General features: G+C 42.6%; 1 protein-coding gene across 3 annotated transcripts in view; it reads left to right on the forward strand.

Annotated features, from left to right (window-relative positions):
- Positions 1 to 5,450: 5,450 nt before the first annotated feature.
- The window catches only part of MME (membrane metalloendopeptidase), a 45,985-nt gene continuing 32,122 nt past the window's right edge, over positions 5,451 to 19,313 (forward strand). The window contains exons 1-7 of one of the 3 annotated variants that reach the window (XM_030495222.1): positions 5,451 to 5,836; positions 9,106 to 9,275; positions 10,739 to 10,774; positions 16,187 to 16,348; positions 17,704 to 17,784; positions 18,522 to 18,617; positions 18,723 to 18,841. In XM_030495222.1, the coding sequence (XP_030351082.1) occupies positions 9,116 to 9,275; positions 10,739 to 10,774; positions 16,187 to 16,348; positions 17,704 to 17,784; positions 18,522 to 18,617; positions 18,723 to 18,841 (654 nt within the window). In that variant the 5' untranslated portion in view covers positions 5,451 to 5,836; positions 9,106 to 9,115. Of the gene's footprint in view, positions 5,837 to 8,710; positions 9,276 to 10,738; positions 10,775 to 16,186; positions 16,349 to 17,703; positions 17,785 to 18,521; positions 18,618 to 18,722; positions 18,842 to 19,313 lie in introns of those variants that run through there. The other 2 variants (XM_030495224.1, XM_030495225.1) reach the window with 2 other exon arrangements.

Here is a 19,313-nt window from a genome sequence, read left to right on the forward strand (position 1 = left end):
ACTCTTTGGCCAGTACCGGTACTGACTCTCTGGCATTTCCTGTACAAAACCAACTCCAAAACACATCCCACATTATCATCTGACTGCCAGCGCACAGGCCCCCTTCCTGGCACATAGCTCCACTTCCTAGCCACAAGGCTCTTTCTTGTGAAAGCTCTGCAGTAAAGGCAAGTAAGAAATTACTAGCCCTAAAGCCTAAGAATAATAAAGATGATGACAACACTAAAAAAAATATAAGCGAAGTTTAGGCTTTTAAGAGGGTATCACAGAATCATTGAATGGTTCAGGTTGGAAGCGACCTTAAAGATCATCTAGTTCCAACCCCCCCTTGCCACGGGCAGAGACACCTTCCACTAGCCCAGGTTGCTCCAAGCCCCGTCCAACCTGGCCTCGAACACTGCCAGGGGTGGGGCAGCCACAGCTTCTCTGGGCAACCTGTGCCACAGCCTCACCACCCTCACAGGGAAGAATTTCTTCCTAATACGAAATCTAAATCTACAATGTATCATAATCATGTATCATTACCACAAATAGCAACTGACTTCTTGAAATACATACATTTAGATGTGAACAATGTTGTTAGGAAAACACAGAAATGGAGAAGCACGGCTGACGGTCTCGTTACCAGCAGCAATGCCACGATGGCTACTGTGGATGACCACTGAGGCACGCCCTGCAGGAGCTCACAAGAGCTGCTGAGGTGGCGCAGAGCCCGACCACACTGCGCCGAGCCCCCGCCAGTAAGCTGAGGGTTGAGCCGCAGGCCCCTGCCCCGGCCAAGTCACACAGCGCCGCTTCTCCAAAGAATAAGGGCAAAATTTGCCACGGGCACAATCACGGTGTTCGCCGCGGGCAGGCGCCCAGAGCCCTCCATGGCAGCGCCGAGCCCGCCTCACCCGCTGCCTCACCCATAGCCACAGGCTCTCCCCACCCGACGGGTGCCTCCTGGCAGCCCCACCTCATGCTTTCCAGAAGGTTCTGGGCGTGCCGGTGCACAGCGGGCGGCGGCCTCGCCTCACGGCTCCTGAGTCACAGCGGGCTCGTCCTCAGGGGGCGAGCAGGGAGACCGCACAGCGCCCGCCCAGGATGCTGGCTCCAGTGCAAGGACCACACCATGCGGTGGCGTGCAAGAGAGAGCGGGCCCAAACCACCAGGCACCTGCCTTGGAGCCGAAGTGCAGGCAGCCACGTGGAGATGTGGCAGGGTGTTGATTCCTTGGGTTCTACATGTCCCTAAGAGTTTCTGCTCCAGTTGTTGCCGGAGTAAAGGCCTCCTTGTGCTTGTGCTCATGTTTTTGCAACACTGTTAACCAGGAAAGTGTGACTAAGCTTTGCCCAGTGGTATTTGCACTATGCAGGAAACCTTGTAGTTAATTCATCCGAATTCTGATTCTTATCTTTCACTTCTGTGTTTACATTATTACCAACTTTTATGCTGTTTGCATACGTCGCATGCAATTTTACCTCACTTTACCTTGAGTTTTACCTCAGTTGTTAACTGTTTCTTCCACAAAACCTACCTGCTATTTTCCCAGTAACACTTGGAATTACGACTGCCAGCATGGCTATAGAGGAATTCAGGACCCCAAAAAGCCCATTAGCCTGCGTTAACTGAAGCCACCGGGTGTGGCTTTTAGGTAAGCTCAAAAGCAGCCCCCAAAAAATACAGCGCTTCAGCCAACCATTTCGTCAGACTCAGACACCTGCAAATGAGTTACACTACAAAGCCTGTCGATTAACAAAGACAAAGCTTAGTAATACAATACAATGCAATTAGACCTGAATAATTTAGGCACTGAAGCACACATTTTGAGACCAGGCTGTTTACTTTCCTGAGTGAGAAATTACCCAGACTTGGAGTCATAAAGCCACTGAGGAAAAAAACAAAAAAACTCAACAAATGAGTAAACACTTGGTGCGTTAGTCTTTGCCATCTAAATTCTCTCATATTCCAAGGCACTGAAAACCCACAACAGAAGGAAGGCAGGAGATTTTCCATTTTTTTCTTCCTATGACATGGGACTCAACAGGGAGAAGACATCAGCAGGATTAATGGGCAGCATCAGTGTTGGCAGCTGTTTCTTTCTTGAACATTTGACTTTGTTACTTTGGGAAAGTCAGTTTTCCCAAAAGGAACTACAAGTATCATCAATGTTGGTTCATAATCATATAAATGAGTCCTAATTTCCTCAATGTCATCCAGAGGTCATACTGAGAATAAGGTCTTACTGTTGTTAGTTTGGACCAACTGGAGAAAACAATATTGAATGGGTTTTATTGGCCTTTCTTCACTTGATGAAGAACTCAAGCTGAGCTATTGTGACGCAATTTGTTTTTCAGAAGACTGGACAGTGCATCCATTTTTGTATGTTCTGAACTACCTGAGGGCACAGTTTTTGGAGATGTGTACTTCCCTAGCCACTGATTTTTAAAAGATAGTACTCCTATCTCCTCTCAAATTAGTACTGAGCAGAAACATTTCTTTTTCAAGGTTACTGATTTAATGACAGTGTGTGTGCTCTTTCATTAACTTTTTTTTCATTATCTGAGTCTCTAAATCATATGCTGAGTTTTATATCTTTCTATAAATTTGCCCTGCATTTGTTTCAACCTGGTGGTTGTCCATAAGAAGTCCGCAGACTTGTCAGCGGTAGTGCCAGATCCCACTACAACTACCCCTAATGGATGAACTTGCAAACTCTTAATCCTGCTGTTTTTCTCACTGAAAGTAGGAAGATTACTTGAGCATAAGACATGTCAGGAAGGTTACAGAGACAGACTGTTCATTCTAATCTCTAAATGTGAAGGTTCATGATTGTTTTCAATTCTGGGGTGAACTTTCTGTTGTTGGTTTGCTTTTTTGTTTCTTATCTCAGCTTTGTGAAATTACAATACTAGAAAAATGAAGGTAAGAGGAAAGCAAATAGTCTTTAACAGGAATCAGTAGAAGCTGTAATCTGCTTTCTGGTTCATCTTGGCATTGGGTGTACACCTTAGCAATTTGTAGGGCCTTTCCTTTGATAGAATGAAGCTATGAGTCTCTTATTATCCCTAAAATTATAGGGCACAGAAATGACCAAATATGCTACTGAGCTCATGTTGGAATTTGTATTGTTGTTCATGTGTGGAGCTTGAAGGTCAGTGAAAGAAGGGCCTTTGTGCATACAGCACCTACAGAAACCCACTGTTGAGCCGAGGCATGCTGGGGTGGGTGGCAGGAGGCCAGACGTGCCCCTATCACACCTCTTCCCCTGATGGAGGAAGACGCTTGCACCGGCAGAGCTGTGAGCAGTGGGCAGGAGGAGAGCCATTCTGTGGCAGTGGCAGGGCTGTGCCGACCAAAAAGTGTTTTGGCTATCGCACAGGCTGAATCATAGAATAGTTAGGGTTGGAAAGGACCTTAAGATCATCTAGTTCCAACCCCCCTGCCATGGAATTGTTTAGGCTGGAAAAGACCCTTAAGATCATTGCATCCACCTGTTAACCCAGCACTGCCAAGGCCACCACTAAACCATGTCCTTACTTGCCACATCTACATGTCTTTTAAACCCCTCCAGGGATGGTGACTCCTCCACTTTCCCTGGGAAGCCTGTTCCAGTGCTTGACAACCCTTGTGGTGAAGAGAATTTTTTCTAATACCCAATCTAAACCTTCCCTGGTACAACCTGAGGCTGTTTTTTCTTGTCCTCTTGTACTTGGGAGAACAGACTGACTCCCATCTCGTTGTCTCCTTCTACAAACCTTGCTTCTCTAATTGTCCATGGGAGCACTAACGATAGGTCTTTGCTTATTCTTAGGCAGGATATTACACTACTAACTTGATGGGAGTTTCCTCTAGGTAAGGCCCAAACAAGAATCTCAGCATTTGACTCACAGATCACACCTCCTGTAGCCTATGTATATGCATGTATCTAATTCCTCCCTCCAAGCACAAGGCTCTATAAGAGTGGAAACTCCCACGCTACCTAACAGGTATGGACTATTTACAGAATTCTGTATTACAGAATTCCAGAGTTTGTCCCTTTTCTCTCTCTTTGTGGTGAATAAGGCAGTCACACATTTTTGGTCCACCTGAAATTTTTGAAACAAGTCCTTTTTTCCCATTTAGTTCAGTCTGTTCACACAGATCACCCTCTACTTCTCAAGCTTTGTTGTAGTTAAGGCTGAACAATAGGCATCTAGTTACAAAACCCCATGTATTTTTAACGATGCCTCTATTCTTATGTTGTTTGTCTCAGGGCGTCTTTGAGGGACCAGGTAATGTCAGGACTGACGTGCAGGAGCAGATGGCTTGTTCTAGTAACGAGAATGGAACTCTGCAAGAATTGATGCAGGGAAGGCTGAAAGTGAGATACTTACATTAATTTGAACACTGATTCTGGTAAAGGATATTATCAGCACTTCCCCCACTCCTGCATGTAAGAAAATGCTCTAATTTTGTTCTTTAGACTTTTTCAAATGTTTTCCTTGCCTATTTTTGGTACTTCTATTGCCTTTTTGGTGAATAAAATATTTTTTTCTTCTTGTTCCTTGTTCATTTTGCAGAAGTGCTTCATTTTTACAGGTAACACTCCGTTAATGTCCTATCAGCCTCCCCTCTTCATTGCATCTGCTCTGTGGATCGCTTGCTGTGTAGTTTCATAAAGAAGTCAGTATTCAGTTTCCACCTTTCTTGAAGCAGAGGAAGGTTGCCCCTCACAAGCAGCAGACATTTTAGTGTGTGTAGCTGGTAATAAAACATCTCAGGAATTTCAGCTGCCATTTCTGCCTCAGAGGCAATAAAGGTACCTCTAGGAAGGCAGCAGAAGTGAGTGTGATATCTGGTTTGAGCGAGAAGAATGACAGCAACTCATATGGCTGCATCTGATGTTTGCCAGTTTATTAATAAAAATGAAACTTAGTAAGAATGCAACTTAGTAAGAACGAAACAAAGATCTTTTGATATGTGGTTGGCTGGAAAATCTTATGACAGAGCTCAGAGCTGCCTCTCCGTGCAAGAACTCACAGCTGTCTCCCTCTTGAGAAGAAACCGCCGAGTGAATGAGGATGTAAGATCCTGCAGATCGTATGTGACTGCATTAATTCGAGAAAGGCGATGAATCTGCATGGAAGCAGGCACCAAGCCTTGCAGCCATGCAGCCGCTAACCTTCCTCGTGCATCGTCCCTTTCCTCTCCTGAGCTGATTGGAGAGAGATGAGAAGCCGGAGGGGGAAGGCAGGTGCAGGCTGCTCTCGCTCCCCGGCTCCGCTGTCGCTCTGCAGCCGGCCTCGGCGCCTTGTGCCCTCCGTCGCGGCGGGCAGGGCTGCCGCCGTCAATGGGGCAGCCCCATGGGGCATAGCGCTCCTCTGCACCGCCTGTCTCCAGGCGTAGCCCCTGCTTCCTCCTCTTGCCGAGGTGAAGAGCGCGGTTTGTCGCTGCCGAGAAGGGGCGGCTTGTTTGTTTGTTTCCTGCCCCATCGCATTTTTATGATCGCGAAGAGGAAGAAGCATTCAGGTCACCCGGAGAACCGCTCGTCCGGCAGCCCGCACACAAGGGCTCCTTTGACCGCCAGCAGCTCTGCCCGGCGGCGGCAGCGACAGGCAGCCGGAGCGAGGAGCGCTCCAATCTTTGATGTCCCGGCGATGCCGGCGCCCCGCGCCACCGCCCGCGGGCGTGCCAGGCGCTGAGCCCCGCCGGCGGCCGCCCGGCGCCCCGCCAGCCTAGCCTGCGCGCCGCCTTCCCCCGGGACCCGCGGGCGCTGTCCCGCCGGCTCGGGGCGCCCCGCGCCGCCTCCGCCCGGCGCCGGGCGGGGATGTGCGTGGCGGCCCCGCGGCCGGACCCCTCTGAGCGCCGGTCGGTAAGTACGGGGACAGGGGCTGGCGGGAGCCGGGCGGGAGCGGCGGGTGGATGGATGGATAGATGGATGGACGGACGGGCGCACGGGTCACTGCCCTTGCCGTCCTGCGGGGATTTCTGGCCGCCCCTAAGTTGTGAGTCTCCCCAGTGTGCGTGCTCCGGGTACGGGGAAGCCAGCTCTCGGCGCGGCGTGCCGTCGGGCCGGGCTCGGCCGTGGTCGCGCCTCCTTCAGCGGCGTCCCGAGCTCGCCGTTCGTCTCGTGCCCCGCGCCGGCCCGGCGGTGCCGAACCCCCCGGCGCCCTCCCGGCGCGGCCCGGCCACTGCAGCCCGCGGCGGGCCCGGCCCGCGGCCCCTCCCCGCCCAGGGCGGCCCCAGCCCGCCGGGCCCGCGGCGCCACCCAGTGGGATAGAGCCCGCCGCGGGGCCGCTGCGGAGCGGCAGCGAGCCGTCGCTGCCGCCCGCCGCGAGGCTCCGCGCGCTGCCCTCCGCGCTGCGGGGACAGCGGTCGGAGGAGCCAGCCTGCGGCTGGGCCGCCTGGCCCGGCGCCCCGGGGCGCTCCTCAGCTGTCCCTGCGGCTGTGCCCCGCGACTACCGCGCCTGGGGGCAGCTCATTCTCCTAGCACAGGCTACGCAAGTTCTTAAAACCACCCCAAAAGTATTCTCGGGACGTGCTAGGTTTTCTGTAGAGACTACACTGAGAACCAAGGAAGCTGCAACTCAATTTTTAACATATACATCCCGAAAAGAAAAGCTAATGCGTTAACTCCCTGTGCTACCGAGACCGGGAACAGTCAAAGGAATTTCAGCTGTCTGTTGTACCTAAGCTTGGTAGGGAGAGTAGGGAGGACCATGGAAGCACTAAGAGAAATGTAAGGAATCTATACCTAGGTGTGTATCCCTTAGCATTATTCTTATACATATTATTCTTACAAGTATTATTCTTACAATTTTGCTATGCTTGCGATTAGCACATGAAGAGGCTTGTACCTGGTGTTCATTAATGCAGATGGGATAAGTTCTCTAAATAACTAGAAGTAAAAATTACTCAGTGGGATGCCTTTAAACATGAGGAACACTCCTGAGTGAACAGAAAAATTAGCTCACTTGGAAAAACTTAGCTGACTGTAAGGAACGTATTTGCACATGAAAGGTACGGTGTTTCTGGCTGCTCTAATGAACTGTGGTTTCCGTGCTCCGAAGACACCGACAGAATCAGAAGATCAGCATCATTTCTTAAATTAGCCTCCAAGTATTCAGGCGGTTCTGGGCCCTGGTCAGAGTTTAGTCCATATAACTAACACATTCTTCTGCTTAGTAAGACTGGAAGTGAGAAGAGTGTAATGGTTAATTTGCTTTATTATTATCTGTGAATTCACAACTCACAGTTAATACAAGGCAAATTTCTCTGCATGGCTGTCTTTTACATGGTTGTGTGAGATTTCAGTCCAGTGTCTTAAAAACCACTTGCTCATTTGACCAAAACCCTATTCTTCTGAGACAAAGAGCAGCTCAGGAAGCACATGAAGCAGCTGTAATGGTCCCTGTGGGGTTAGAAAGGTAGAGGCTGGGCAGACCTTGTGGGATTACAGCCTCCTGCTCCATACAAGACCTGTGATTCTGGCACTGCCAGTCACTTCCTGCATTGTGATGACCAGGGAGTGGTGACAAAAGGGACGTGAGACACACTGAAATAAAATGTTCTCTTATTCATTTAGACAAATAGCATTAGTGTGATGGTAGTGTCCAAGCATCGAGACAGGTGTTGTGTAACTATGTGGAACACAGAATCTCTGTTTACTTAGGTCCATAATATCAAGTTACTTGACATCTTTATTACTAAACATACACACTCTAGCAGAATGTTTTTGCAGTGGAGGAGCTGGCATTCTAGATGAGGTGGACATCAAAGAGAAGAAGAGATTATTGGAAACTAGGGAACACAAACTGGACAGTAACAGAAGGTCCAGAGGAAAATCTGAAAGACTAACAGCTTGAGGAGACAAAGGTGAATACAAACCAATGATACAGTTAAAACCAGTTCAAAACAATTAAGTTCAAGTCTTAGACTTGAATGGATGCAGAAGCTAAGCAGCATTCCCTTACTGCTGTTACGGTGACTTACCGAGTGGAGAAGGAAGGGTGTCATGAATGCAAGAGGACACGAATTCTCTGACCTGCACTGCTGGTTGACCTTCTTGTGGGGTATCTGGTGAATGTTCGTGTTGCCATTATTTATCCTAGTGGACTTCTATTCTTCCCCATGGAATGGAAAGGGTATGTACTCTTATTTATGGATGTAAAGATCCCCAGGAATAGAAACTCTTGAAGAGTTTCTAGAAAGCTGTGAATAGAAACTCCTGAGTTTTCATTGTGAAATACTGAAAAATACATTGCTGTATGTACAGGGATTTGAATCTCTGTCAGCAGAGGAAGGTCTGACCCTAAATGAGTGGGAGCAGCTGAAGAGAGAACACAGAACTGTAGGACAACAGTACTGCAAATGGTGGCTGAGTTACCTCTAGAAAGTGTCAGAAATACAATCCCAATATCTATGGCATACACATTCCAGGAGCGAGCGTGAGTCCACTCACACTCCTGCCAGTTCTGCATGTATGTGTTGTAGCTACTCCTAATTTACAGTGTTCTAAGCTCAAAAGAGAGGCTTGGTCATGCTGCTTTAAAAATTACTGTGAAGACTCACTGTCTTCTGTGTGAATTTGACAAGCTCCCAGCAGAGCCTCTTTTTTTCTCTTTACTCTTTTTAGAGACAGCTGCAGAGCTGTAGTCAGGAATTGCTTGCATAATGTTTTAAGGAATGACAGCTAAGCACAATGGCATATTTTGACCTTTGGCATTAGATAAGTAATTGGCAGATTAAGTTAATTTTTATTCAAGCAGGGAGACTTGCTTTCTGCTTGCTTGTGAGCTCCTGTACCATCACACAAGACTGAACTACATGGGTAAGTTTTAAAAATAGATTTTGGGTTGTTTGCCTTCCTTTTCTATTTGGTGGCCTCTTCATGCAAAGGAAGACCACTTTTGTGTTTTCTTTAAGTGACAAGCAGCACGTGGCACGTGCTTGTGTGTGCATGAGTGCATGCACGTGAGAGGAGGAGAGAACTTTTAGTTTCATGACTACATTCTAGTAGTGTTACACATAACTTGAAAACTCACCTAGAAAACATCTTTGTTACTGTGCAGTTGATGAGCCAGTTTCAAGACCTACAACTCTGTGTAAGTCCCCCAGTGACATTTCCCTTTTCCTTTTCAGACGCTGGGTTATGGGCAAGTCAGAAAGCCAGATGGATATAACTGAAATGAATACTCCAAAACCAAAGAAGAAACTGCGATGGAGTGGCCTGGAAATAGGGCTAGCTGTTGTAGTGATTCTGCTAGCTATTGTAGCGATCACAATGATAGTTCTGTATGCAACATACGATGGTGAGTACACATAAACTCTCTTTGAATGTATGTATAAGAATATAAAAGTATCTTAAGAAATTACCAAAAAAAAAAATTTAATAAATAGAATCCAGTTGTTAGTATGTAGTAAAAAAAACCCCTGAAGTTGCACTAATTTAAAATGTTGTATTAGAAAAGACTGTGTTGTGTGGTGCGTATATAGCTGCAGTACATAAACCATTCAGAAAAAAAAAACAAGGTCAACTCAGTATTTTTTGCCTGATAATAGAAAATCTTATCTTACCCAGTGTGTAAAATTAGATGATTAATAGCTGTTACATCATAACCTTATTTCATATGTATGTCACTAGAGAGCATGACACACGTATCTGAAATGTAAAGCTGCATCCACACTTACTATTGCTGAACACCGACACAAAACTGCTTCTTTCCAACAGGGACTCTTTAAATTCATTTGTTCACATAAAGTTCTGATAAACACAAAAATTCTGCTTGTTCTGACTCAGCAATACTTCTGTTTGCAATTAATACTTCAGTAAGCAAAACGCTCTAAAAAATACACCACCGCTGAAGAAAACCAAATTGCTGTGTGTCCTCCACATTCCTGTATATGTATATATATCCTATATATAAGGTAAAGGTAAAAAAGGTAAAAAATCCTATTTTTTCCTTTTACAGGCTATTGCAGGAAGGACACTCAGTGAGTGTAGCCATACTAAGAAGTTTTGTGATTCAACAGCAAAAATATTAAAAAGTAATTCCATTCAGGGGTAAATCCCCTGATAATTTTTTGGTAAAGATAATACAGAGAATAGCACTAAAATTTCCATTTGGGGTCAAACTAGAACGTTTCCTTAGATTGGAAATTAATTGCTTTGTTTCAGTTTAAAGTACTTAATAATTTTGTTTAAACTTTTTCTTACAGTTTAGTTCAATTATGGAATGGAAAATACCATTCTGAAATGAAAAATAAAAAAAGTTTTACTTCTGAAGTCTCAAAAGGAAACATTTTCATTTCCTGAGCCTTCTATTTTGTTTAAAAGACTTCAGAGTGAATGTCTCAGAATTTTCATATATTTCCTCTGGAATCTTCTTGTCATTGTAAGGTATTGCTAAATTCCAACTGACTTTGCAGCTGTCTTCAGTCCATGTGCTATTTTTCTCTAAATTTCTTCTTCGCTATAAAAATAGTATTATGCCCACCTCTACTTGAATAATAGGACATTTTCCTCTGATGACTACAAAAATTCCACATGATGAGTGACTAGCACTGAATGACCCTAAAGGGATGAAGATGAAGGTATTTTTAGAGCCTGATCCTATAAATATTCACTTACTGAGTGTAAGGTGTCCATTCATCTTTATCTTAACTGTACCCTGCAATTAAATGCAATTCCAAAGTTACTGTCAATGAATACAGTATTTACAGAATATGTTGACATTCAGTAAAAAGTTAAGAATATGATTGTATTCTCTTTTAGACGGGGTTTGCAAGACATCAGACTGTATAAAGTCAGGTAAGGATGAAAATGTTTGTGTGCTTGCAAGTAAAAGTGTACGTAATTTAAGTACAGATCTGAGGTACACACCATCTCATGGAAGGCTTCGAAAAGGCTTTGATTAGTAGGCCCCATTTAGATTTGCAGACACACCAGAAACAGCATAGAAAGGTCATTTTACTGGTTCACTTCCTTCTGTGGGACTACTCATTTTAGGCGTCCTTTTAGAGTAGCCAAAGTACTCTGGTTGCCGCACGCCTCAGTCCTGCTGGAGTCACCCACTGGTGAAACCTCAAGGCAGTCCATTATCTTAGTAACTGCATGTTGTTGTAGAACAGTTTGAGTATCTTACAAGATTTATTTATCTCTATTACTGTCTTTTAGGTACCCTTCCAAGGTGCTTTCTTGCCAGCATGAAAGCTCATGCTGTGGTTTGAAAAATGATCAAATTAGCTATCTACTTGATTTCTTTTAATCTCTGAAGATGCTAATTTTCAGCTAAATAGGGATATCAAGTTCAGCTTGACTTTGTAACGATGAAAAGCAGCAAAAAAAAGGACAAGCAGTAGAAGGTTTGGAGAAAGAAGGCATAATGTAAACTGAAGATCTAGCAAGAAGTGGCTCAATGAATTAAACAGTAGTTTTTTATGCTTCTGTTAAAAAGATTTAACAGCATGCAAATATTTAAGGGAATAAACAAACATTCTTACTGAATGTTAGATTCTCAATACAGGAGTAAAATTGTGAAAGGATTACAGTAAGGACATTGAAGGGGAAAAATGTCAGGCTTACGTTGTGTAACAGCGTGAAGAAGGGGCATTTTTAAAAACTATAAAATACCACAATTCAACAGAGATAATAATGAAATATAAAATGAGAAAAAAGGGTAGACAGACTGAAACATCCCCAAAACAGAAATATACAATGTGGTTCTAATGTGATTATCTCTTTTCCTTTTTCATTAAGTACAGCTTTATTTTATTCACATGTTTATCTCATTTACTCACTATCATCTGCTCTTTATTCTACACATTGTCTAGTTCAAACACTGAAAGAATTAAGTCCTTAAAAATGGTGAGAATTCAGCCTCAAAACATGTAAAATGCCAGGGTAATGCTATCACTGTGTCCTATGGAAGTGTTTTTGACTGGCAGGAAAATGAGCTCATTGACATCATAGAGCTTTTCTGTAATCCACATTCTGCTGTCCCTACATAGGACACAACAACTGATCCACTGTACATAGGGGGACTACTCTTGTGAGTAAATACTATGATGTATGCAAGAACTGCACATTCCAGCGTGGAACACATAAAATCTACAACTGGGCAAAAGATAGCTTTTTTATTTTACCAGGTGTTAATACTTGGTATTTCCATACCATCCTGTCAAAGTCCTGGAGGCAGTCAGTGTATCTGATAAAATTATAATCTTTATAATTAAGTTTTAGCTGTGGTGCTATAGTTCAAATAAGATCTAAACAGATGCAAAAGCAATGACGTCAAAGTGGAACACTTACTCCTGACCATATTATGAAGTGTAGCATCAGTATGTGTTTCTGCCTAGCAAGGGTCAATTACCAGACGCAGCTAATAATCTGTGTGGTCTATGGGACTGTTGTAGCAATGAAACCTTACCATGCAGGAAGGAGTTAAGGTCAGGGAGCCCCTACATGAAGTTTGGATGGGCTAGCCATTACAGAACTGCCAGTTCCAACTACTGCATCTGTTTGTAAATGATTTAGAATGGATACCTCTAAGCAAAGTTGAGAGTGACCAGTTTGAATCTACAATTGTTACGGATTAACTGAGCCAGGGTTTCCATGTCCCACCATGGTGTAATCGGTTTAAGGCAGAAATCGCTATAGAAGTGTTCGGCCTTTTCCACAGTTATATATCTATTAAATGAAATATAGTCAGATTATGAAAAGAGGTTGGTAGGGATGTAATCACCTAGAAGACTTGTTCGATTAGGTGGTCTCTATACTGAGCAAGTTCTCAGCTCCAGAAGCAGAACCCTGCGAATCAGAAGCACAGAATGGTTAGCTGGCTTCTCAGCTTCTTGGAGCAGGCGTTCAGTGCTCCAAGAGCATCAAAAATAGCTTCAAGAGTTGGTCATAATTATATAATATAGCAACAAAATAAATTAATATTTAAAAATGCAATGTAAAGTGCTTAAACCAGACAAATAAACTGTATTAATGTTGTTTAATAATAATCTTACTGTGATTAATCTACAGGTTTAACATTATTTCAAATCAGGATTTTGGAACAGTTCGAACTTTAATTTGGCAGCTTCTTGCACATGTAGGATAACATACGGGAAAAGTTAGACAGATAGATGCAGACAGAAAGCCAGAAGTATTAACTCTGGAAAATTTACTGTGGTCTTTCAAGAAATATAATTAGGAATAGACATTGAGAGAAATGGTAATGCCTTACAACAGAGCTGACCAGTACTGTGCCAGTTTTTTGCCATGAATTTCAAAATTTTGCCATACGTACAAGCCACTGAAAAAGAATAAATTGAAGATACTGACAGAATTTATAAGACATTTAATAGAACAGCTTCAAATAAATGACCAGAAGAAAAAATGTAATGAAAATTCAACTGGTTATACACAGGGTAAAACACCACTAACTGTGCGATAAGGTTATCAGGGTTTGTGGAATACACTGCAGTGCAGCATGTGAAGGTACCATGTAATTTGTACACGTGAGCGTTTCTGAATAAGCTGACATGCTCTCAGCTAATTTTCCTGAGCTCAGACAGCACAGATTGATGAGAACAGGGAATTTTGATCTCTCTCACATCAGTTTCACCTAGGTAAGCATACTGTGTTTCTCCCATATCCTCCCCCGATCACTGGTTGTTATGTCAGCTTGTATTACTTTATTAGTAAGCTATTACAGCAACTACTGGCAATCAGGAGTAGTACAATAAAATTAATCATTAAAAGTAATTAAGAGAAGGCTCTACATTCTTCAGTGACAGTTAGGAAATGGAATAAACAAGGGAGAAGAGAAACAAACCCAGACACTGGTTCATCAAAGCAATACAGAGGACTAATGGAAAGTGTACCATGTGTTTTCTGTATTTGTATACGTATTAATTAAGCTGTATTAGAATGAAAATAACAAAATATTCATCAGTCTCACACTTACTATTTCCAGAGCAAAAATGTCTCAGTGCATACAGCCATGAACTCACCATGAATCTTCTTTGGGCATAAGTATCAACTTATAAATTAACTTACAGCATGTTTAGGATTCTGCTCAGCCTAATTAGTCTCACTGACTTTGAAGAGACACTTCATGTGCCATTATGTTTCTGTGCTTGGTGGACAACAAATCATATTTCATTGATTTTAATATATCCATGGTATCAAACAAATAATGAATGGTTATCTTGGGGTTCAGATGAGCAAATTACACTCTTGAGGAGAATATCCTTCAGGAGAATACTTTATACATGTATTTTGCATGAAGCCCTAAGTGAACGACTACAGTTCCCATGTCTGTATCCTTTCTGTTACGTCTGCAGTATTTAAACATCAAGTTTTGATAAAAGTTGGTTAGCTAATATTGGCTACCCTGGACCTTAAAGCAGAAAAGTTATGATAGACGATTATTTCTGTGTAACAGTAGTAGGCGAGGAAGATTAAACGGATGCTGACTACAGATAGAGCAACCTAATTCCACAGTTAAAGCAAGGTTTGATATTACATAGGCTGATAATAATTTCTCAAATTTACACAAGATGTGGATTTCTCCTGGGTTTTGTTTTGGTTTTCGGTTGGGCTTGTTTGTTTTTTGGCAAAAGTGACAAGACAGTGGATAAGAGCCAATTTTCTTGGTGTCAGAAGATTTCTCTATCCTACCATCACTTTTGGCAGAGCTGACACACTGCTCTCAGTGAGCCAGCTGTGGTGCCCAGTCCTGGCTATTGAAGTCTTTAGTTGCCAGACTAACACATGCCAGGATAATCCAAGGGATAGTGTCACCCTTCAGATGCTGCTCTAGCCTAGCAGAGAGATTTATAAAGATACCCACCCTCAAAACGGAAGATGTTAGTAATAATCAGCAGTCATCTTCCTCTTTTACAGCAAATAGATGGAACTAAGGAATAAAGTGCACCACTCCAAACATTCTCCTTCCTCTAGGACAAACTAGGGGAACAGACAAATAGAGACTTTGCAGCTTTGGTTCCTTCAAATTTAAGAGAGCCTTGCATTGACTTCAGAAGGAAAAGAATCAGGTGCTGGTCATTGTACCTACTTCTGCAGTGGTTTTTATGCTACTTAAGCAGCCTAAAATTGAAAATGCATGTGTTCATAGCTTTTTCCATCTTCCAAGCACTGGAACATTGCAAAACCATCAGATGTTGGCCTAAAATATAACACTGTTAAGCCAATGGAAGATCACAAGAAAAACGGGGGGGGGGAGGTGAGGCAAGTCAGCACATATACTATAGACTGTCTATCCACCTCTCATTTCCACCAGCATGAGAGACATGGAAAATATTGAAAGTACTGCAGAAATAACTATAAATATTTGACTCACTCATGTGGGAGTAATGAACACTTCAAATCACAAGCCCCACCATTTACTAAAAATAATGTCTGAAAAATGGGAAGGATATTCAGTATCCTGGGAAATTCAGAGGTATCGCTAGCTCTTACTTGACTCCTAGCACCTCTCCTTTCTGTGAGAGACTTTGTACTAGCATACTAGTGGTGAAGGCAGTCTAGGTGGAAGAGGAATACCAAAAAGAAAAAGCACAGAAGGTTTCTGAACAGCAACTGGGAAACTGTCATCAAGGAATCAGATTTCACTAGAAAATCCCATGTTGCGATCAGTCTTTGAAAAGCCACTTCAAGAGGGTCAAGCAGGGATAGCAAGAGGCAGTATCAATTTGGAGTAGGTCTAAAATATCACTGTAGATTCAGGGAAGCATTAATAGGAAAACTTTCCTGAGAAGAACTTAAATGGTACAACAAAGTCATTATTTTACTGAAATAGACTGGATTAGCTGAGCCTACATCATTCTTAATTAATTAAATCCCATTACAGTGGATACTTAACCTCTAATATGTCTTATGCTTTTCACCACATTCCGATACAAAGAAGTGTCAGTAAATGAAACATTTTACATGTTATATAAAACTGAGCAACCACTCACAGGGAATAGGAGCACTAGGCAGTTTACCCATCAGTAAACACAGGCAACAGACAAGTATGTAAGTTGTGCCCAGTGAAGGAATAATAATTCATTGTTTACTGACTAGTACTTTGTTTGGTCTAGAACACTCAAGTAGGCTTGAGCCTATTCTAAACTAAATATATTTATTACTTCCCTCTTCAGAGAAAACAAGTGTATTCATTTATTTTCTCTAAAAATCCTTTGTGCCTTGATTTGCCTCGTATTACAGCAGCCCGAATCCTTGAGAACATGGACACGACTGCAGAGCCTTGTGATGATTTTTACCAATATGCCTGTGGAGGATGGCTTAAGAGGAACGTCATTCCAGAAACCAGCTCCCGTTATAGTAACTTTGACATTTTAAGAGACGAACTAGAAGTTGTTTTAAAAGGTCAGTGGAGTGTATGTTTGTGGACTATATAAAGTTTCTTCTTTGGCTTACACATTATCCTAATAAGATGTGGTTGTCTAGCAAAGCCTAAAATACTACCAAATATTTCATCTTCTTTGTGTTCGGTTCAGGACAAATCTGCCACAAACTGTTTGCTTGGGGAATGCTGTGGAAGTTACGCTGTTGTGTCTGACACCGGAGCGGGGCTGACCAGACCTGACCTGTCTGGTATATGGACTCTGTGTGCTCATCTGAATATTATAACAACTGAAATCGCTATCATTACCCTCATGCACTAACAATAGCAGCCAAGCTAGGTGGAGAAGAAAGAGGTCTGCGTGTGTCCAAGTTAGCTGAAATTCTGGAGCTGCTCTCTGGCAGCCTTGCATCCTGCATATCTGTATTCCATCAGCTAAATCCTAAAGAGCAGGCAAGCAGTTTTCTACCTTGTCACATCATAAACTTACAAATATTCCTTTTGCCACAAAATGTTATAGTGTCAAATTGTCTGTATTCCCCTTTTCAGACTATAATAACAGAGTAAAAGAAGTCAGTTTATACTCATGAAACATTCTCCAAACCACTTTCTCCAGGCTGGATATCCTTTTCTACTTTGCCTATCTTTTGGTTTTGCCAGGTTTGCAGTTTATGGATGCCACGCTGTTCCTCAGGCTTCAGTTTCTGTGGAGCAAAGCAGTTGTAAAGTCGTAACTGGAGTAGTTGTAAAGCAATGGCAAAAGTGGATGCCCCACAAGGCTGGGCGAGCTGGGACCTGACCATGACTCAAGGCAGGCAGGGATAGAGGCTTCACAGACAAGGGGCTCAGGTGAGCACCCAGATGAGGCTTCCTATGGCTCTTCCTTACAGTTTTGCTGTTTTCACAGAAGTATGATCCACGGTCACACAACTGCATCATACCAAAGCAGACCTTAAACACCTAAACTCCTGGCTGCAGTGAAGAGAGCAGATTAGAATTACAGGAAAAGATGGTTACAGGCTGGTCAGTGCAGTTAGAGCCTGCTGGTACACTTAGGGCCCTGACAGCAATTCTCTTCACACAATAGCTTTGTCACCTAAAAACTGTCCCTGAAAAGTCAGAGCACCTGTATTTTGCCAGGGGTGATCCACAGAGTATCTACCTGACTCCTTTATGCTCAGCATTTTAAGACAGACTGATATAATTGCAAGGCATATAATCTCCAGAGCTTCTTTCCCTCAGCTTCCCTGGAATTTGAGATGAACATGGAGTACTTATCATCCACCCTCTGGTCCTCAGGATGGTATCCACTATGGTTCCTTCAGAATCTTTCCAGTAAAGATCAGATATTAAGATGTATTTGCTGTCTGTGTTTCAGATGTCCTTGACACACCAAGCACCGATGACATAACAGCAGTGCAGAAGGCAAAAACTTTGTACAGATCGTGCATAAATGAAAGTAAGTATCTCCTGAATTTACTGCATATAGAATATATAAATACCATTCAAAGAATGCCATCTTCACAGTCAGCTATACCTATAGTCTCCTAGTTTCTGTGCATAATTTCTTAGAAATTCTTCCTGAAAACTAAAATGTATCCATTTTATAGGGTCAAATAAGAATGTCGATAGTAAAATTAGTATCGTATCTTCTGGCTTACTAGCTTTTAGGTGAGATTACGTTACTCTTCAGTTACCAGTTTGCTGCAGATATTTAAACTCTAATCCTTTCAGAAAATGTGAATTAGCTTCTTTTGTACAAATTATCAGGGAAGAGGTGCAAAATAACTGGCATATCAGGCTTCTAGAAAGACAGGGAACTCATTTATTTCAAGAATTCGAGCTAGATGCTGCCACTGGAATGAGGAGCAGAGAACAGTTAGCAGTGCTTCCTAAATCTCATGTTTTTATAGTTTCCATAATGTTATTAATAATTCTCAAAACCATTATTTCAAGCTATCTGCAGAGTAAAAATACAATAGTTCTTCAACATCATGGTCGCAAGGATTTGCATATGCTGTTTGACTGAAATGGGTTTTAAATTAAATGTTAAAGCTCCGTCATACATCAGAGCATACTCCTATTGTGGTGATTGGGAAGACGTATTTCTCAGCTTAATTTTCTGAACTCATTATAATAGTATAACATTTGTGTGTTTTACAATGTCATGGTAACTCATTTTATTTTCTCCAAAAGCTACCATTGATAGCAGAGGTGGAACACCTTTACTTAGTTTATTGCCAGATGTATCTGAGTGGCCTGTAGCAACAACCGACTGGGAATCTTCCTATGGTAAGATGATGTGTGTTTACTTCCATTTCAGTTAAAATTTCTAAATGACTGTACTTTTCATTGCTTATCAAAAATAGAGACTGAGTGTACCTTTCATTTGCTTAGGTACTGCTTGGACAGCTGAGACAGCTATTGCACAGCTGAACTCCAGATATGGAAAAAAGGTCCTTATTAATTTTTTCGTTGGCACAGATGATAAAAATTCCACAGCACATATCATTCATGTAAGTCTCCCTGGGTGGCACTGCCTTCTTGATCACAAAAGTGCAGCAAAATAACTAGAAGCATAGACATAGAAGTTAATCAGAAGAAACATCAGTGATTTGAATTTTACCAGAGTAAGTTGTAGATAATTCTGAATCTATGTAGTTTTCAATTATCAGTTTCACAGTGCACTGTCCATTCTCAGAGTTAATATCTCTATTCTGTGCACTCATACACTTATTCTCAGTGAGATAACGGAGACATACATAGACATAGAGACACAATTTATGTGTACACTGGACAGAAGACAGACATGATCTACTTGCGTATGCATGCAAGCAAATAAATAAACATGATTTCCTTACTAAGTACTTCAGGCAGAAAGCTCTGTCACTGAAAACCCGGGCTATGGTCGCAATGGCAGAAAGCCCACACTGGGGGTTGTGTTTTCACAAGGTATTCAGATAATAAGGTACCAACTGGACTTGCAGT

This window comes from Strigops habroptila, chromosome 8 (assembly GCF_004027225.2).
Source record: "Strigops habroptila isolate Jane chromosome 8, bStrHab1.2.pri, whole genome shotgun sequence".
NCBI classification, from domain to species: domain Eukaryota; kingdom Metazoa; phylum Chordata; class Aves; order Psittaciformes; family Psittacidae; genus Strigops; species Strigops habroptila.